Here is a 22305-nt window from a genome sequence, read left to right on the forward strand (position 1 = left end):
TGCAACAGAGCTAGGAAAGTGAAAACACCTACAACAAAAAAGATTAACCAGCTGGCACTAATACCTTTGTAAAGAAGTTCAATGTTTGAGGCAGAGCTGCTGGAGCTGATAATATTCTGAAGATGCACCGAGTTGTGCCAGAGGGAGGTTCTGAACACCCGACACAGCTTAGTCTATATACAGGTAATTTACTCTTGCTGTTATGCAGATCAAGAAATTGAAATACAGAAAATAAATTGCTTTGAATACTTAAAAACAAAAAGGGGAAATATGGATAAAACAGAGGTGCTAGTTCCCAGTGGCAACTGTTCATGCACTCACTCTGCCACACAGCATGTTCTCTGCACTTCTACAGCTGAAATTTAATACCACTATCAGATACTTTTGGTGTGGCTAAAAGAAAAATTTACTCTACACTTAAAAAAGACTACAACATTCTGAAGGGTTGTAAGTAAAACATCATAATCTTTGCACAGAACTCTTCCTATATAGCAAATCAGATCTAATGCAACAGTGTAGGAATAAAGGACAAATAGGCCTTCTATTACAGTAATCATCAATACTGCTTCCTTCCCCAGCAGTAAGCAATAAGCAATAGACAACAGTCAATAAACTAAATTCCAGGGCTTCTAAACGGAGAGATTTCCATGTAAGCTGCCACTGGAACCAGCTTGAAAATCTGGATGAAAACAAAACCTTGGGGGGAAGGGGGGAAGGAGGAGGGAATCACTGAAGTTTTGCAATGTAAGAAAAAAACCCAAAGCCTCTCAATTTCTTCATGGCCCCAAAGCAAATCTCCTCTTTTCCTTGTTATTCACCACTCTTCCATCACATGTGCAGGTCAAGCTACCAAGTTTTCATCATTCTGTAACATATTCATCATGAAACTAGAGGCTGTACACATTTATAATATGCTCTTCCACAGTGAAGTGTTCCAGAGCTCTGCAAAAAGAAGCTTCTAAATCTTCTAATTCTTGTTAATACTATTCATGAACTATATATATATCCCTTATACTATATATAAAAAACAGGATTCTAAGCATTGCATATAGGGATTTCAGAAAATTTGCCAAATGGAACTGAAGGAAGGGTAATTCTTGGCAGGACTTAACTTTATCACCAAAGTAGTAAGAGTTTTGCAGAATAAATTCATTGCCATGACTGTTTCCACCCTGGACAGGATCAGGGTATCAGAAAACTGTGTTTTGCTGCAGGCATGTCTACTTCATTTTGGAAAAGGAGAAATCGTAATCTATTGAACAGTTAAATTCAAGGCAGGACTCTGCGTCAAGGAACAACTATTTAAAAAAGGACAAACAGAAAAGAAATTTCTCAGATCCTTGATGTCATAACAAATGTAGCTCTAATGCTGAAACAAAAGGAAGTTCTGCATCAAAATATAGTGAAACAATATAGTCAGGTGTTTAGACTCTGCTTACATCTACCAAATCAGCATATAATAAAAAGTATTTTGGTTTGGAATATTCTAGCATTCTGCTTTGTATATCCTCTTCTTGTATTTTTTACTAGTAAATTTATGCAAATACATGATTTTGTATTTAACTCATCTGTATTGAGAGTCAAAATAGGTGTACAAAATGAAACTGAATCACTGATTCTGGATCAGATGGACTGACTGTGGTCCTCAAATTACTATCATGCAATTTAAATAAACAAAGAAAGATTAAAAATTTAGATAAGAATCACATGTCAAGCTCAACCCTGTGTCTTAATGAACTACATGTAAAATATGTAAATTAATTATAACAGAAAGGTAGAGTTGGGTGAGTGTTTGGAAGCAAGTGCTAAAAGAGCAAAAAAAAAAATAAAATTACAAGCTAAATTCCTTACCTAGACAGAATCTGGCAAAACTCTACTGAAAATTACTGTGTGATAATATCTTACAAAGTATTTGAATACTTCATATATTTGAAGTCTCTCACTTCAAATACATGACAAAACTCTTATCCACACAATGTTTTTGTTAGGTAAACAGATAACCAGCTTCTGCTGTAAAGACAGTGAAAGGAAAGCAGGAAGATTCAGAAACAAATCTCATGCCAAGAAATGTCTGTCTTTATGGTATACTCAAAAAATTAGGTACAAATGAACCTCAAAAGGTGACAGGCTGTAAGAGCCAGCCTTTGACAGGACTACATATGTTGGTAGACTTGTATAGGAGATGCCACCACTCTGTTGCTCTCCCTCTTTCCCATGCTGGAGCTCACCCTGCGCGGTTCCTTCTCTGCCCCAGGCAGCTGAGTAATAACAGACCTGACTGAGTGCTATAATCAGGATCTCCTGGTGCTGCCTTCTTGGCCCAAGAGGATTAACTCAGCTCATTAGTGCAGGGCCACAAAGAATCCTGTGCCAGATGTAGGAGGAAAACCCTGAAGGTCCTGCCTACCCACTGCCAGCACTGCTGTGATGCTCCACCGCATCCCCAAGCAGAAAGCAGAGCCCTGACTCAGAATGCTTCGTGTGCGTTTCACCAACTCGATTCTCACTACTCCTCTGTCGCTAAGGAACAGATTTTGCACACAAGAATACTTATCCAACTCCAAATCATTTACAGTCAAAACAAGCCCACAGCATGTTGCTGCATCTTGTTCTCAATCCAACTATTACCTTGCAGTTCAGCAGCTCTATGAACTCCCACAGTTAATGTGCTTCCAAGCCTCCCAGAAGCTGTGCTGATTTTTTTTCCTATGACCTTTTTAAATAAACATTTGCTATTCCTAATGGAACAGTGATTGAATAGTTTAATGAGAGCATTCACATTTCTGCTTCAAAATGCTTCACTGCAGCTCACAAAGGGCAGTGCTGTTGTATAGCTTTATTTTAGGTACATATAATACTGTCTAAAGATGCCAGAATGACAACCTAAGAAAACAGATGGATTTTTTCCCCTGTAAAATGTACTGTAAGATTTATTACAGAATGAGTTATTACTTCACAATGTTCTTTAGCCCAATTCAACACAACTGTCTCTAAGAATTAGCACAGTCCCTTTTTCTATCCTGAGTTGCTCAAAGGAGTTTTATGCAAAAAAAAGGGTTTTAAGTGGATTATCAAATTACTGTGAATGTGTGCATTCCGACTATGAACAGTCTTGTCAAATCTTCCTGTCGCTCAACCATGCCCAAAGTCAACGACCAAACTTTTTTTAACCTGCAGGATAATTAGATCTCTACAATGTAGCACTTGAGTAGTTTCAATTTGCCTTTCCCAAGCTGTTTGCATCACTTTCCCTTGAGTTTTTGTCCCTAATTCACCAAGCCCTGAAACAAATCATTAAGTCACAAAATGTTAACAAGAAAAAAAATCTAAGTCAGGATTAAAGGGCCGTGGGGCTGTACCATAACAGAAAGAGATACTGGAAAATGTTTATGCTTTTAAAATACACCCATTTCCCAGATGATCAGCTAGAAAACAATTTGAGGACATTTCTTCAAAATAAACTTTTGGGAATTAAGTATCATATTTATACTTTGAAATGTTCTAATTTTGTCTTGCAACTGAATACCTAAATTATCCTTTCCCCAATTCATGTTTTGCAGAAGCTTATTGGTGTAAATAGTTGCATTGGCATAAATGGTGCGAGTTAGTAAGAGAAAGGATCATCTGCATGATCAAGGTCTCTGATTTGCATAAACCAAATTGCCAAGACAGCAAATTTGAGCAACATGGGAAAAATATACTATTTATTTAAAAATTACTTTTAGTTGTGTAATGATTAAATAATTTAAGTGACATACTGCCATTTTACTTTAATTACTTCATCGTTATTGCATTTGGCTACAATCCTGCATTTTTTTGACCAAAATATTGCTTAGATTACACAGTGCTTTACAGATAACTCTTTCTTGTTTTTCCTAATTAAAAAAGATTAACTAATCTACATTAACCCAAGTCGGGGGGGGGCGGGGGGGGACTGTTCTTTTTATGTGTTCTATTTCTATTTTTCCCCGTTTTTTAAAATTATGTCCTTTTCGCAAAACTTTTGTGGTGAGGCACTGATTTGCTCCTGCTGCTTGTTCTTTCACCTGAAACTGTAATGGTCTGTGATAGCAAACTGGCTGCTGTAAGGAAATGATGATCTGACAGAATATTAAGAACATGTGTAAGGAAAAAACTGCAGGAGTTGAACTCCAAAGGAAAAAATATCCTGGCCCATGTGGAAAAAAAAAGAAAGAAAATATTCAAAAAGTAATGGCAAACCCTGAGCTAGTATGACAATATCTACACAGACACTAGGAAAAGTACTGCCACTTACATTAACTAGGACTTTACCTTTTCTTTTCTCTCTGAACGCTGTAAGATTAAAACCTTCCATGCAATGTTGTAATTCAGTTTTAACACTTGACTCTACTTTTTAACCTCAGTCTCTTTTGTGTAAGCTTTTCAGTCATTGCCCCTGTCCTGTCAGGTCTCTGACTGCATGACTACAGACCATAACCCTGTTACACAACACACAGTAGCATTTCAGTAATTTTATTTTTCAAGGAAAGTTCATGTGATTATACTGCACTACTATTGTTTGCTGCTTTTTCCATGTGCATTTGTCTAAAAGGGACATTACACAGCAATACCGTGTTTTGAGATTCATGTTTTAATAATTTGGAAGATAATTTCTGGGATTGCTCTGTCTTGTACTGAAACTTCCTTTCCCTTTATTATTTTTTTAAGGAATTATAAGGCTGATATCCAGAAGTACAGTTTTGTTTTATTTGTTTACTGGTTAAAATCAATTAATATAATCTTAAAAGTTTTGTTTTATAAAGAAAAAAACCCAATCTTGAATTAGTTATGTTTGCTCCAGAGACAACAGAATTTTCCTACAGTCAGTTCATCTTAAAATGCTGGCAGCTATCCTTAGCCCTAAGGGTAAGCATTGGGGGTACTGTTTCATAGTTATTCCTTTAAAATAATTGCTCAAGTAATCAATATGTAAACAGTAATCTAGGAGAACACTATCTTTTAATACAGTCCCTTCAAGGACTAAGAAATAGATAGAGTTGATCCTTTTGGATAAAACTGCTGCAAACAAATTTTTTGGCTAATGACAACTGATGCAGCAGTGTATTTGCCCTCTTATGCAACTAGTTTATTCCAACAAACAAATACAATTTAAAAATGTATCCAAGCAGAGATCTAGGGATATTTTTGGTAGACTTGCCATAACATGTTCAATGTGTGGACCACAGGATATAAATGCCAACAAGCTGTAATCTCTTTCATGATTTCTTTTATCTACAGAGTCAGGAGCTTGGCAGAACATTTGAAAGCAAAGGTAAGTATGCAGGTATTGCAATCTCCCTAATGATATGCTGAGGTAACAGTCAAATGCAAGCCAAATACAAGAACACAAATTAATTTATTAAATAGTACCTGCTTATTAGTCATATTCCTCTTATGTTGTATTAATACAAGAAAAATCTTGTGTTTCTGATTTCAGACAAAACAACAGTGATGAATGTACTGTTCAAGACTTCTAATGCTTCCAGTCAAATGCTACTAGATCTGATATTCCAATATAGCAGCAGAAATGTTTTTATCAGCAACAAGACATGCAACACTATTAGACTCAGTATTGACAAGTAATTTGCTCTGGATTCCAAGGATACTTCAGTGTGTAATTAAAATGCAGTAATTACTGCTACCAAATTCTGTTTGAAATTAAAGAAGCCAACTTAGAGAAGAAGAGAATGTTCTACTTAGATATACTAAAGTCAGGTAAAGGTCCTCAAAGCTGAACGTAGCTTTGTCTTCCTTTTCATATGCAATACGCTTACAGCAGACTCTTCAGTTGATTTTATAACTCTATGAAACTCCTTAGTAATTCCATTGCAGTCAAACAAATTACTCTAGGTTTATGAAAATATAAGTCAGAGCTGAAGCCAGCTTAGTATTTCATACAGCATGAAATAAATCATGGAACCCAATTACACAGTAAAACAGCAGGCATTTTTTCTACAGTGGTAAATAGGCATTTATAGCATCTCATGCTATTAACAGAATAGACCTGCACACCACAATTAATTTAGAATTCCTACTCCCAGGCCTGCAGTGCAACTTTGTCTTTCAGCTTCAAACTCTCCAAGAGGAGGGGTGTGAAGTGAGCATGGCATGGTCTGAGTCTGGTGCAGAACAGGGGTGTGCTACTGGCTGCTGCTGAAAGGAGCCTGGAAGAGCTGTGGGTCTCCACCAAAGCAATCAGAGGAGCAGTCCCAGAAAGTGTGAAACCCATGGGGATTTGGAATAGGTTGGGAAAAGCCAAAGAAGGTAAAAGTAAAGAAAACCAAAAGGAATCCACCATAATTTCCAAATCCACCATAATCATCCACCATGTTTGTGGATTCTACCAGGGCACTTTTCTTTCCCTTTTAGAAAAAAAAAAAATATTCCAAGAATTGAAAAAGTAATAAGTGTACCTGGGATCTACAGTCAGCTGAGGCAAGTCCTGCATTTGTCCCAAGTCATGAAGCCTAGGAGGAGCCTAGCCTGAGAACTCATGGGTTTTGCATCACCTCTCAAATGTCTTTTTTCTAATGATCTAGAAAGAGTTCCTCATCATTCTGAGTCTATTTAGGCCAGCTGCAAAAGAAGTTAGAATAATATTGTTTAACAGCTTCCTAAGAAAATTCATGATTAATTGCTAGTAAGAACTCAAAATTACTGAGGAAGTATATGTTAGCATGCATACACTCTAGTTTCTAGCTGATGCAATACTTATATGCAGAGCCTTGGAGAAAAACCTTCACTATCAAGGACTTCTAAATTAAAAATGCAATCATTTTCTAAGACTGTGGCATGCCTCAGAGAGGACAGATCTAAAGGTAAAACACTATTATTCTACAATAAAAACCTTGAATTTGAATTCTCTGCAAGCAAAACACTCAGTTTTCAAGCAACAATTTAAGGACTCCGGTCTTGATTTCATGGTATTTCTTGGTAGACAGCTTAGCAGGTGGCATTTGCATTTGGTAGGATCTAGTACAATAAGTGAAAAATCGTGGCAAGATGCTGCCTAGCTGTATGAATCAGGGTGACCTTCATAAAAATGATTAGCCAGTAGTGTGCCATTATCAACATCAGTTGTGTTCTAGGATTCTGCTCATTTTCCATATAGTAATGAAAAAGGTTATGCCATTTTTTGAAGAAAACTGAATTTAACTGCTTTCCAGTATGTTTTATTTTAAGGTGTCTGATTTTTCTCCTGTAGATCTGAAATTAATTGTGAAAGAATGTAACTGCACAGTTGAGCTGTTTCTTATTTTTGTATTTAGCCTTTCATAGCAGATCCCTGCAAGAGATCTGTACATTCTTATAAGATAGGGAGCTGAGCTTACAGAATTTATAGCGTGTATAAGATCTTTTAAACAAAAAGTGATAAAATGCTCATGTTCTGGAGTTGAGGCTGAGATGAAGAGGGATCTGGTTTTATGTGAAATGCCACATAGCTGAAATTCAGCTAGGAGACTTGCCATCAATTCAAGTAAAACTGCATAGATAACAAAGAAATGTACAGCTTGGGAAATGAGAAAAGGACACAATAAATATCCTGCTGAGAAAGGTAGATAAGCAGCTGTCAGAGGAGAGCCTTTATAGAATGAGCTGGCATTTTTAGCTTCTTTCCAAATCTGTAAGATGCTTATGTACCAACTATGGTTGCTAAGAACATGTACCCAAGCTGACGGTTTCATGAAGAAACAAGGCTGTGGTACAAAAAGAAAAAACTTCTGGATTACACAAGGAGGTCTCTAAGCATTGCCATTAAGATATATATTATGGATGAGCAGAATGGGAAATTTTTCACTTCCACTACAAGATATATGGAGAGCTTACTTCCCTTTGCTAGCTTCCAGAATATGTGAATGCGCTAAACAGCAAGAAGGAATTTTCTAATGGGTAAGAGCCCAATCTGATCTCAACTGAAGTCCATCAGAATGCCTTCCTCTAGTTTGTATGGCTTCTGAATCAGGCTCTAAATATCCCAGCCTTTCACTTCCTCTTAGAATTATTACTTTTACAGCCTAAGTATGGCAGCCTCTATCATGTGCACAATCCTATATAAAAACAGGAAAGTAGTTTGTCAATCAGTTCAGAACTGAAGTATTTAACAAGTTACCTGTGTAAAGATCACTGAGATTAAGATATCATGTGCATCACAAACTTCATGATAAAAAATATTGTGAGGCTATTATTTACTAAGAAAATAATACTAATTTAATATAGCATCATCATCCATTAAAATTCTTGATAAAATTTATTTGACAGGCTTGATCTTTCATCTAGACAAACTGCACTGGTGTGGGGGTTGCCAGAGTAGGTGAGAAACCTGGCTACAGACAGGTTTTATCTTTCTCCTGCACTGTCTCATTGGTCTTGCAAGAAAGTAGGCCTAAGTTGAAAACTGTAGTCTCAGTTTCCGTGTCCCCCATGCACTTGATCTGCCACATGAGACCAGTCACCAGACTATTCCCAGTCTGCTGTGAAAAAAGTCACCAGAGAGAGCCAAGGGGTGCACTAATCATCAGGGTGTTCATTATGTGATCATGAGGTGCAATTTGGATAGTGTGTTTCTTTAACTTGATACTCCAAAGGCCAGAGATGATGGTAGCAAATAATTCTTAGGCTTTATCTACAGCAGAATTAGCCATTCTGTACTGACATAAGACATTGCTTTTTGCACCAAGAACCATTTTGAACATGACCTTTTCCAAAAAATGGAGATGAGATCTTTACATTGCATGTGGAGCCAAGGTGCATGAAGTAACTTAAAAGAGTTTGGGAGAGATCCCTTATTTGCAACATCTGTACCTCTGTAATATCCCTTAATGAAAAAACTTAGTAAAGAAACAGCACCGGGAAGAATGACACGAGGGTATGGACAGACAGACAGTAAAAAAGGTACCCATAGTTTGACTCATGGAAAAAGAGTGGTGAAGTAGATAGGATAGCTGTTATGCTCTGATTGGACAATTTCTAAGAATTGAGCTTTTATTATAGGCAAAACCACATACCTGGTGGTTAAAAGGAAAGAATGGGCTAGGAGCTTTGCACCTAACATTATAGTTCCGATAAAATTCTGCCCATGAGTAAGGCTAAGGACTCTTGTCTGGGGATTTGGAAGTACGTGCAGCTGTACTTGGTACAGGCTACAAACACATATCTGTGTATCTGTATCTACATATCTACAGATACACATATATGTAGATACAGATATTGTATCTACATCTGCAGTCGGGGAGAAAGCAGGAGGGAGAAAAGGAGAGATCATGTCTCCATTTCTTTACTTTGCACTTTCTGCTTTGAAGAAAATTTGGCATCTGAGGTCTATGTACCATTTACTAGATAAAGTGTGTGGAACAATTACAGTCTGTACAGGAACATGCAGTAATGTATCTGTTCTTAAACTGTAGGGCTGCACTGAACAATCTGCATACAGTTGCTTCTGACAGGCTGCAATTCATGACTTCTGACTTAAAATCTTTTTATCTGCCTCAATTGTTTCTTGCATCTCTGCATATAAGAGGAAGGCTGGGAGACCAGATACCTCATCAGCACTAACAAAGCTTCCTTCTACCCTGCTTTGCAATTATATTTGCCTGTATTCATGATATTCAGAGAGTCACATAACATACATTTCTTAAAAACAAATACTTTAAAAAGGACGCTCTCAAGGCTGCTTGGTCTAAGTTTTCCTATTTTTCCTCTTTAACTGTTTATTTAATGCATTTAATTCTCTGTATTTTCTTCAATTTTCAAATAGGCAATTAAGTAGTGTTTTTAAGGGCTAACACAGATGAGCACCCAGACAATACCACGTCTATGTCAAACATAACAGGCAAGAACATCTATCAGTACGTCAACAAGTTTTCACTTCATGTTTTCTGTGAGGAAATGAATCTGTTCAGTGAGGTCTTTGGCCAGGTATAATTCCCCCTTAACTTGTGGAAGGTACTAAATCTCTTTCAGCATTGGGACTTGGAAATTAATTACCTTTCCATAGTAGCTGTGTTCCAGGACTAGCCACTCGTGAAATTGCGGGGAAATGGTCTTGCCTTCATGCAGCAACTCTGGGATCTGGGAACACTGAGGAACCACTGCCATTTTCCTTTGGAAAAACAATTCAGGCAGTCCTTCTCCTCTTCAAGGCCAGTTTTAAGGGGCTTTCCCTGCAGAAGCAGCTGTTTGTCCCACAACTTTCATCCTGCACCACACCAACTTCTCCCAGAAACAGAGACCTGATTAACTCATTTTGGCAAAAGCTGTCACTAAACAAAGTGATGCACGCTTGCTGGGATGAAATACATGACAACTAGGCTTTCAATATAAAGAAATTTTTCTATGAGCCATCCAATATGGGCTTTATTGCATAGGATCATCTTAACTCTGATTTAGGACTTAGAGACATTTCTCACTGCTGCATGCTATAGTTACATGGGCAACAGAAGTGCAAAAGAAGCTCACGTATTTGGAAAAATATAGTTTCTGATGTATTTCAAGTTCTTATGCAAACCACAATTACCAGAAGGATAACAGATGCTTTTGTCTCAATTGGAAAAAAACCCAAAAGACTATCGATATGTAACATTTTTAATTAGAACTACCAGCTTCCACATCTTGTCTGTTATACTTTATATCCCCTTGTTAAGGAAAACCAATAGTAAAAAAGTGAAATATATTAAATTTTCTAGTAATAAGCATAGTGAAAGTATTTGTCCTAAATAAGAATTTAGGATAGAGTGCATAACTATGCAAAAAATTACACATTAAGTTAACAGAAAATGTCAGATAGGGTGGATGTGACAACTAAGCACTGTAAATAGCCTCTTCCACTCCAATCCAATATGCTAGCCTTGATTTTTGCCACATTTTATTAAACTTTACTCATCAATTTTATTCAAATACACAGGGAAGGCAGTGACTGTCCTCCCACAGGAACACGACAAAACATGGCACACAGAACACATCACTGCCTACTGTACCTTTTATCAGTGCCAGCTTTGCTCCACAGAAGGGCAACACAAGGTAACAGACTTTTCTGTACTAAGTTCTGCACTGTAAAAGCCAGCAGTAGTCCACAAAACCCCACACTGCAAAACCATTTCTGTGTGCCCTTGTTGTATTTAATGAAAAATGTGTGATGAACAATATTGACATGAACACAGATTTTACTTATATAAAACAAACCAGTGCACTTGAGAGTGACCTTGATCTCATGCATAATCCTGAAACAGAATATAGTATATAAATTATGTTATAGGAAGCTTAACAGCTTCTATGTGAAGTTTCCATGGGGAAGCAGCTGTTCAGTTGATTGGTCACCTTAAAGAAAATCCTAAATGAAAGAATTACATATTAACATCCTCAAGCAGTAGCTGTCTGTAACTGGAAATGCCAACATATGATTAACTTCCCTGAGGTCAAAGGCAAGGTAATTTAAAACAATATAAAATGTAAATTTTTGAACTCAGATGAAAAAAAAGTAGCAAGGAGAATGGCTACATTCAGTATTCATACAGCAGAACTTTTGGTAAATGCAACATAGAATGCAGAAAAATTCTCACCATATAAAGTAAGTCACTAACTCCCGATAACAAAATGATTTTACAATTTCATCTCACTTCCCATCTGCAGACATCCATAATTCCTTCATGTGCAAAATGTTCCTGGTGTCTCTGCTTCTGCACCATATTTATTGTGCACTGATTTTTTTCAAAATTTTGAAGGGATAATGAGGCTGCATTTTCAAAACACTGCAACCCCTGGTTTGTTTTGCAGATGACACACCCATGCATGTAATCAGCACATGCAGTCACAATTGCATTTCAAAACTCAATTGCTTCTCATTTTAAGAATTTATTATACCCATAAAAAGATAAAAAAACTTCACCAACGTCCCACCACCACCACCCTTGACTGCCAAAAATACGAATATGTAGTACTGGAGCAACTGATTGGCCACATAAGAATTTTGAGAATCAGCAACGTAACTCAGGCATCATTTCAGCCACATATACAGCTCTGCACAGATTTGAGACTGGTTAGAAAGTAGTGTTCCCTTCTGACTCTGTTCCATTCCAACAAATTCTGTTTGAGGAAAAATTAACTGCTCAGTGCCTCTGCATATGTAGCATCTGCTCCTTGAAAACCTAGTTCATTATGTTTGAACACCCTCCTCCCCCAAAAAAACCCCAGGATCAGAAAACCTTTCTATTGTTATATCCAGTTGTACCACAATATTGAAAACATGTTTTAATCTTTCTGTCACAAAAGCATTATGCAAGTGTGATGTTCAATTTTCTCATCAAATCAGAAGAATCGTGGGATAAATAAAAACAAAGAAAAGAGGAAAATGACCCCGCAGCACACAATGTACAGAACACCAAAACACTCCCCCCTCCCTTCCACAAGAGCAAGTACAGAATACAACAGATTTCAACACTCACGGCTATCGTAGCATATATTGCCCAGGGCACGTCCTGTTTGAAGCAATACTTCCTGGTCTTTGCAGTTTAACAGCTGCACCAAGGGAGGGATCAACCCAGCATCCACACAGGGGTTCCGCATGAATTCTGCAAATAAAGCAAAGCCTGTTAATGCCAGGCCAGTTATTGCCAGTTTCATCAGTTCCAGTTACACTGGCCTGGCAACTGGGCCTTTTGTGTGCCCTAAACACGTGCACAGACAAACAGTGTAAATTCTCATGAGAGTTTCTGGAGAATAAGCCCAAGTCAGGATCTGGGCTTAATTATTTCCATTATTTACTAATTTAGAAGGAGTTAAGGGTATTTAATTGACTTCCATGGAAACTAATTTAACATAGTTCAGACTAAGCGTATTTTTAGTATGACAAAGAAGTGCTGAAAAGAACAGTGAATTCACAACAAATTCAACATAAACTAGAATTACCAAATAACACAAAAGATTACTTAAAACTAGTATTCTAAAGCAGTATTTTTTACTCTCTATTGCCTTAATTAGAATTCTGGAAAAGCATTTGCTTTAAGAGGATTTAAAGAAAAATAAAACTCAGTAACAGGTTTTCATTTGAAAGGCAAAGAGAAGAAGGGAAAAAGAGAATAAGAAATGTAAGAGTTTATATAAGCCCAAAGGCCTGTAGCTTTCCACAATCTAACTGATGCCCACCATGGGTAGAAAGGTAGAGGACCCATCCACTGGGAAGCTCTCTGCCCTTTTTTCCTGCTATACCACAGAGAAACATAGAATTATTTTGCATCTGTGCAAGTTACAGAGAACAATCCTGGTGTCAGAGACATAAAGGGCTGTTCTCCAGAAGGAGATACAGGTAGGCAGACACTGTGCTGCACATTTTAAAAAGGTGGTTTATAGAAGGAGCCACCTGATAACACCAGTGTTGTTTCAGAGTTTGCTACAGAGCACCCTTTAGAGATGTAATATTGTAAGGCAAACCATCAATATGTTTTTGATTTGTTCCGAACTGCAAATTATCACAGAATCACAGAGTGGGTAAGACTGGAAGGGACTGCAATGGCTCATCTGGTCCAAGCTTCCTGCTTAAGTGTGGTCATCCTAGGGCATAGGATTACATCCAGATGATTCTTGGATATCTGCAGTGAAAGAGACTCCACAAACCCTCTGGGCAATTGCTGCAGTGCCTGGTCACCTGTACAATAAAGTTCTTCCTCATACACTGTTAAGTTTCCCTCTCCATCATCTCTTCCCAAGGCTGAATAGGCTCAGCTCCCTCAGCTTTTCCTTGTAACAGATGCTCCAATTCCCTCTTACCCTTGTGGTCTCTGCTGGACCTGCTCCAGGAGCTCCACATCTCTCTTGTACAGGGAAGTCCAGAACAGGACACAGTAATCAGGATGCAGCCTCACCAGGGCTGAGTAGAGGGGCAAATTATGTCTCTTCCTGATCCTAAACAATATTGGATCTTTCAGAGTCAGTTTACCTTTCTGTTACTTAATAATTTATGAGCTAGAATGAACCAGGGTGTACAACCCCCTAAAACAGATGAGAAAATTCTTCTGATTCTGGATCAACAGAACTCCTTATGCCAGTAACTAAAAGATTTCATACAATGCTTGAAGTATGAATACATCTTCTTAAATACTCCCTTTGTTGCACCTATTACAATGTTCTTTGATGTTTTGGTAGCTACAAAATCTAGTCTCTTTTGTATTTAATCCTGCAGTGTTATTTTAGCTAAAAAATTGTCAGAGGTAAGCAATTCTTGTGTGATGACATAACTCTGATACAACAACATGCAGATTAAGAAGAATCAGCAATATCTATACACTTGGCACAGGTTCAGGAGAAGATAGCTGTGAGCACAATTAATCCACCTTCCTAGCTACTGTAACATTTTAGAACTGTGGCTAGATGCTATAGTGTGATAGATGGTGATAGTATCCACTGTAATGAACATAACAAATACCAGATACATCTGGTCTTTAAAACTGGTCTTGACACATTCTTGAAACATGCAGTATATTTCTTTTTCACCCATTTTCAACTTCATTGCAATATTTATTTATTATATGTATTTACTTTCTTCCTCTGTCTCCTCTGTCCTCTCAGCCTCTTTTTCTCAATTCCCTGCAAAAACTCTTCCGTTACTCAGCTGCCCCTGCATCACTTTCCTTTCCACCCACTAACTTACTATAGTTTCTACATCATCAAAGTCAGGTGTTTTTTGTTTTTCTTTTCCTCCTAGTCTGTATCAGAAAATGAAACTTGTTCTCTCCTAAAAGACTGAGAGGTCTCGGTCTGTTCTGCTGTTTGTTTAGGTTCTTCCTCACGTGGTGAAAAGGAGTAAGAAACTCCTCCTCCTCCCTCCATTTGGAGAGAGCAGAAGCTTTTTCAGCAGGAAAATCACTGGTCAGTAGATGAACAGACTTGTATTTACCAAGGTCAATAAGAGCAAGAAGTGAAGAAATGGTACCATATGTATCAAAATAGATCTGTGAAACAGGAACAAAGATGTGGTAACTGCAACTACTTTTGCAGCAGATACTACACAGAATAGAAGAATGACAAAGTAACTGAGAACAGTCTTTAAAAGGTTTCCACTAACCTCGGAAAGAAATGAAGCAGGTCCTTTGAAGGAAGCAGCAAAGAATCACTTAAGAAGTTTGGAGAACCATTGAGGACAGAGTAACATAAACCAAAAGAAGGACAAGATTTTGAAAGTGAAATATAATTGTGTTGTAGTATTACAGACTGTGAAGATGATTTTTTCTCATTCCTGCACCTGGCAAAGAAGACAAGACTAAAAACCTTGGAAGAGGGTTTAAAAGGTCCACAGTGGAGAGAGAAACTCCATGTAACAAGTCCATCTGAGCCTTCATGATGCTCACAGTTGAAATGAAAATGGCTGTAGTTGGCGAGACATAAGTGACTACATGGAGTTTTGTATGTTCGGATGTTTAAAATAAGAGAAACAAATATGAGCTCAAGCTGGGAGGAGGAACAGATATGTGAGCAGAAGAGGTGAAACAGCAAGAACACGAAGAGGTGAAAAGACAAAACATGACAAAGCCACCAAGGCAAGTAGAGAGATTTGATGTGATCAGATGTGTTTGGGCACATGATCAGATGAGGGGAATGTAAGAGGAAAACAGGAAGTGGGGAAGAAAAAGATGCCCTTGTATTATTAACACCCAAAATTGCAGTCTCTTCTCCCAACTCTGGCAGTACTGCATGGCATGACCACTCAGGGAATGGGTTTAATGCCTACTGTCTTCTAAATGTTGAGAACACAAATCTTCTTGAAGTTCCCTGAAGTTTGTTGAAAACAGGTACACTAGAAGCATTAAACTCGTATTTTTATGCAATAAAACAAGGAAAACAAGAGAATGCAAAGGAGGTATTCCCTGCTATCCTGCTTAAGCAATTACTTCAAGAGAGTTAGAATCCAATGAGAAATACCCAGATTATGTCAGTATTGAAAGCACTGGGACCTTAAATAATTTCTGAGTACCTTCATTTTTAACCTTGGCTGACAGAGATCCCAGTTACACCTGGTAATGACTCTAAGGAAAAGACAAAACCAATTTTGTATGATGAATCAGGTAAAGTGCCAGCTTTTCTGATAGTGTACATAAACCATCAGTTTAGAAGCTGTCAGGAAAAAGGACATATTAGAAACTATTCAGACATTTCATGTGTGACTTCAGATACTGGCTAAAATGCTCTTTTTAAGTAAGGGAATCTTTGAGGGAACAATACATCTGTTTGCTTATTGTGAACACTGATTTTATTCTTAACTTTTCCCTCCTAGGATAGGAGCTAAAAGGACCAACTGTGAGGACACAGAGTTGACAGTGCTGTTCTAAAAATACTTACTATGAATTCATGAAGTATAGAAGAAAACCCCTGATATATTTGCCTAAGTCTCTATCATTCTGAAACACTTCCAAATTTAAATTTCTATGTATACATGTTTTATTGTCTCTTTATCTAAATAAGTTTAACACTTAAAAACTAAACATATGTCTTTTCTCATTAGTGTTGTTTCTGAATAACCATATATAGCTCTGTTTTAAAACCAGTAAATTGGGTGGAGATCACCATGGGGGTATCAGTAAGAAGCTGTAATTTGTGATTCCTCAGAAAAGGTGGAAATGGAATGTGAAAGGAATCAGCAAGAATGTAGCCCTTTCCCTGAAGAGGCATCAGCATGAGTTCACAAAGGGAGAAGGACAAGGCTGCCAGGACAGCAGTTAAGAAACATTCTCCTTTTCTCTGTCTGGCCTGTGGGGAAGTCCAAAAACAGAATCTGTGCCTCTTCAGCTGTGACAGCAAGCAAGTCCAGGAGTGAGAAAAGTCAGCCACAAATCTCCTCTACTCTCATAATGAGGTCTGCCCATAGTGTCTGCTTGCAGGTATGAGGCCATTCTTCTGGGCCCAAGATACACAGGTATTGGGTGAGCTTTAAGATAATCCTGTCTAAAGAAAAATTTAAATAGTTTTTTTATTACCTCCAATGTTATATTATATACTGTATGTATATAATACATACCAAAATGGAGGTGATTCTTACTTGGAACTTTGGGCTCTAACACATATAATGCTCTTTAAGTAGGACTAATTGGTTTTAGCGTGGTATCAAAGGACTGATAATGGTTATAATCTTAGGACAAATCTCAGACCGAAGAAGTGTTCTACTGTCCCTTAACCACCTGTATAAATGCTACTTCTGTAACTGTGTGCACCATGCATAACTGGCTGCACACATAGTGTGTTGTCTCTTTTTCAACATGCTTTTCATATAGAAATGCATTTCATCAGTGGTGGGCTGTTTCTGCCCAATAAATTGCATTGCTGTCTTAAAAATTAAACAGAACAAAAGTAAAAGAAATTCCAGCAGCCAACTGCTGTTTTGATTATATTAAAACGTACAAAAAATTTAGACAAAACAAAAACAGTGAAAGGGAGGGACATGAAAGGTGTCTATCTATAAAATGAAAACATAAATGAAGTAAAACATACTGACAAGTGAGGTGAAAAACTGAAGATGTTCCAGCAGAAAAGTTCTTGTAGAAAACCTCACCATTTCTGGCTACTTCTGCTATGATGTTAGCTACTTTTGCTGTGCAGGAAGATTGTGGCGTCAACAGACTCGCGAACACCTGAAGAACTCCACTTTTCTGGATTTTTTCACTTGTTTCCATATCTGAAAAACACATCACACAAAAATGACTGGTGCATCAAATTGCTTTGGGAAAGAACAGAAAGAAAAGCAGAAGGGAAGTCTTCTCAAAAGTAATTATGATAGTCATTATTTCCCATATCAGAAGCCAACTATTTGTCCAGTAACCATACTTACTTTATCTGATGTACTCATAGAACTTAATACTTTGCCACTTCTAATCAATTGACTTTTATAAGGTGACTGCTATATAAGTATATACAGATACATACTCATGCTTACATGGGGAAAATACTGGAGAGACTGTACGAGTAAAGGTCATAAAGTGATATGCAGCAGATAAAGGTATAATGTAAAAGTCAAGGAATGGCACTTTGAAGAGATGAATTATTGGAAATGTTCAAGGAATGATGGGGAAAGTGCTTAAAGTTTAGGGTACATCTTAATGCAGTGTAGGAATCAGAAAGTGGAGTAGAGGGAGAGCCAAGATGATCCTGGTTGTAGACTCCTCTTACGCTCAAAGATCTTGTGTTACTCTGTTACTGAGTAGCTCCAGTACAGACTCAGTAGAAGGGAAAGGGAAAAACACTGAATTTCCTGTAGTAGGTATCAAAAATTTGTGACAAAACCTTTTCCCTTTCTGTATGTAGTAAGAGGAATTTTGCTCCCACATTACATTGCTGGCCAACAGCAATGCTCTGTAACAAACTGAAAACCAACATCGATTCAACTACAGTTAAAGACAAGGTACTAGATGCTGTGACATATTTTGCTAATGCTTTTTAAAATGGCATATTTGAGATGAATATTAGTGTGACACACAGTACAACTAGATGGCAGCTATTAATTCTAGAAAGCAGCATGACTTCTTAAGCCATTTATAAAGGAAGTTATTTGCATTCTTCAGAGTTTACTGCGAGATGCTCCAATTGATGACTTTTGCAAAGCTAAACAAATCCACCTGAATGCAGTTTGCAACCACTCTTTGGCTGTGCTTCACCTGTAAATTGATAACAATATACCACGCTCTCTGCTCTCTTCCTCCTTCCTTTCCCCACTCTCAGGGCTGCAACTGAATTTGATTTGTGGCAGCCCCAGGACTACTCTGCTGCCTCTGAGAGTGGGAGAGATCCACTCCAGCTGCTCCTGAACAGAAGTCAGCACAAGCCTGGCAGAGGTGACTCCCGTGGGTTTTGTGGCTCACACAGAGTATGTACATGCTTCCATTTCTGGGAGCTGGTTATGTCTACATGACAGAAAACAGACTGAAAACAGAGAACTTCAAGTCTGGATTGCAGTTATGCCTCCCATTTCTGTATGCAAGTCCAACTTGGGATGTTGGTGTTTGGCTAGGACCACTCACAATATGTCAGTGATGACATCTGATTACAAACAGATTAGGCATCAGTGAAGAGTAATCTCAACATCTCATGCATGTTTTAAGTGCTAATTATTATTAACCTGTTTGCAATCTAGTTAACTGCAATTTTTGAAATACACTGAAAAGAACCTCACAAAATATATAATGTAAAGGAGCTTATGGCTTATTTGAAAGCTTTTTTTAAACTCTGACATGTAGCATATATTTAGTAGCAGTATTTTCCAATGGATATAGACACGGCAAAAAAATGAAGTCTGAATTTAGAGAAAATCATATCAGAACTAAATATTAGTCCAGACATCTTAGATGTCTGTTAAGGAAGAGATTCTCTCTAAGTTCAGAACTCAAAGTACAGAATTCAAAATGCAAAATATGGATATGTGAACCTGGATTAGTAGGCAGGAGACATTCATGCATTTTCTCCTCTGCAGTCATGCTGCTGAGATATACAGTATCCAGTCGTATTTTTTTGGTCTGTAGTTTGATGGACTCATTACTGTGCAAAGCATAAATTACAAAAGTAGAAGTACTAAATATATCCTGCAAGAAGTGAGAAAATAAAATTAAATGCTTCTCCAGGCAAGTTGTGTGCAGCAGATACACCCTTGATTTATTTTATTAAGAAAAGCAACTGAGCACCAATAAAAGCACAGACCTCTCGGAAAGTGGGAAATCAGATACCTGGGATCACAGCAATGAAAACTAACCAATTACTTTTCCTACTCTGAAGCAGTACAGAAAGCACTACTGCATATACTCATCCCTTCAAACCAAAATCCTGATGTTTCTTATTAATCAGTTGGGTATCAATGTCAAACTTCTGCTGATCATAAAAGAGGGAAGATGGATAAATTTGACCAGCAGTGAGTGCAGAACACCCCTAGGTGAGTGCTCAAGCATCATTATTTTGGGGAAAAGCACATTACTCTGGCTGAATTACTCTGAATTACTACTATCAGACAGCCCACAGTGATCTCTCTTGAGGCATTTTTGCCAGGAATTGCCTTAAGTGTAAAATATGCCACAGGGTGCTTCAGCTTGTCTACTCCAAGTCTAAGTAAGCACTGCTCTTCCTCTGCAGAACACATACAATTTACATTTGATGTAATATACAAATTAATTCCATTTCAAAATAGAGAGATGACAGTATGACACTAAAGCTTTGCAAGTAGTTTATAGTAGATCCCCCATATTAGGCATCCTAAGAGAACGTGCCAAGAAAATTACTCTTCCATCCTCATGCACATTACTCTGTTTTGTAGCTGCAAAAAAAAAAAAAAAAAAAACAACCAAAACCTGTTTTTTCAGGGATTCTGTGTTCATCATATTAAAATTCTAAAAAAGAAGGTAGGAAAAAAAAAAGAATGTACTGTAATATACAAACTAATTTCCTAAGTCACATGTAATTAGCAGATTTTTTGTTATAGGAAACCAGTCTTTCAGGAGTTTTGAAATGCTTAAACAAGGAAGGGTATTTTACTTCAAACAAGATGTCTTATTTATAAACCTAAAATTGCCTTGTTAAATATAGCATTTTTGCTCAGTATTCTTTATATTCCTTCAAAAGAGAAAGACTTAACAGGCGAATGATGCACAGGAATGCCCTGCAAAGTCCAAATGAAGATCTTCTACCACCCTTTAGTTGTCTGCAGACTCAACTGCAGTTGACTCAGTTCAGCTACTAAGTGTTAAAATGTATGTCTATAGAAGAGAATACCAAGCTGGAGGTCTAGAAGATTATTTCAGCACAGATGTAGGTATATAAGCTTTTCTTTTAGTGCCCAAATGGGGCAATTGCTTCACTTAAAAACATGAGTAAACAGTCCTGTGTATGACTTTCCTTTGTCTTCAGCTTCATGTAACATGTGTCCTGTACAAATACACAAAACATACAGGGACATAGGAACAGAAATGAAGGGAAGCGTGTGTGGTGTTATTCTTTGGAGTGGACAATAGATTGTCATGTTTATGTAGCAGTATCTTCACTATGACTGTAAAAACCATCACCTGTTTTTGATTCTGCAGAACCTGACACTGGGCAACCACACATCAATGCTGCCAAAGGGCTGATACCCCTACCACTGCCTGGCTCTAGGAGAAATAAGGCAGGGTTTGCTGAGAATTAGAAAGTGCTAGTGGCTTTAGCGTAGGCAACCCTCAACTACTGCCTTTATTTGTTCTCTTGAGAGGCTGGAGAAAGCCCAGCTGACTTCCTGTCTCTCTGTGTGTATGCACTAAGAGATATTATTTATTAAGGCTATCAATCTCCTGCATGATACTTTCATTCTGGGCTTCCTAGCAAATTATTAGAGGGTAAATTATTTTAAAAACTTATTTCAGTTGTCATCTTTTAAAATTGCTATTTCAATTGTAATTGGAGCATGTAAACCCAAAAATTTTCTCCAGGGGCAAGAAAGACCTAGGCAAATCTGTACCACATTTTCTCCTCCTGTGCTTTCTATACTGGCCAAAAGGGAAAGCACAGCCAACACTCCTTTAGCAGAATTGCATCCCCTTTAAAATCCCTTGAATTTGTGTCTGAAAGAGACCTAGCAATGTAGATAGCCTGACATTAGAGCACCGTACCTCATAATCCTTCTGCTATCCGTGATGTATCTGTGATTTCAAATGGGTTCTTTTAAAGGTTGATTTTCAGTCTGCTTACACCAGCTCACTCCTAGAGCTGTCCTGTCTGAAAGCAAAGAAACTGTAGGACTGTAAAAATGCTGCATTAAAAGTGGCCCTATTGCACAGTCTAATATAGCATAATTGGAGGGAAAAACCCTCTAAGGTTAAGCCTGCTGCTTTAGATGCCTCCTTGTATTATTCAATATCAAGAGAAAGGGTATGTTAGATCATGTAGTGTCAAAATCTTATTAATGTCATAACTGAGTGGTTAAAATGTCAATATGCTTGTCTTTTGTGGTTCGTGCTGTGCCTGAAGTCAGAAGAGTTAAAGGTGTGAGCAGGAAAATCTTTCATGCCACAGATCAGAGCTGCAGAGCAGAGCACCATGGCTATCAGTCTAGTTAATTAAGTAGCAGAAATCATAGGAAAAAAATCTAAAGTGTTTTGAATTAAAATTCTACCCTCTCTTCCCTCTGAAATTTCACTTTCCTCTATTCACTCTTTTCTCCTCTCTATATTATTTTGTACACCTCTAAGTGAAATAAAAGGCAGAAAGGGAGAAGGGAAAGGCAAGGCATATCTCTCTCACTGCCTTGCTAGCAGAAGAAAGCTGTAGACTCACCATCCATTATAACCTATGAACAAT

The 22305-nt window shown here is 37.7% G+C and overlaps 1 protein-coding gene across 2 annotated transcripts in view; it reads right to left on the bottom strand.

The window, feature by feature from the left end:
- The window catches only part of RAP1GDS1 (Rap1 GTPase-GDP dissociation stimulator 1), a 58808-nt gene that overhangs the window by 26180 nt on the left and 10323 nt on the right, over positions 1-22305 (bottom strand). For both annotated transcript variants that reach the window (XM_062493002.1, XM_062493003.1), the window contains 2 exons: positions 17552-17674; positions 12459-12584 (listed from right to left, as the gene is read on the bottom strand). In XM_062493002.1, coding sequence (XP_062348986.1) covers positions 12459-12584; positions 17552-17674 — 249 coding nt within the window. The remainder of the gene's footprint in view (positions 1-12458; positions 12585-17551; positions 17675-22305) is intronic.

The sequence above is a fragment of the Cinclus cinclus genome, chromosome 5, assembly GCF_963662255.1.
Source record: "Cinclus cinclus chromosome 5, bCinCin1.1, whole genome shotgun sequence".
NCBI classification, from domain to species: Eukaryota; Metazoa; Chordata; class Aves; order Passeriformes; family Cinclidae; genus Cinclus; species Cinclus cinclus.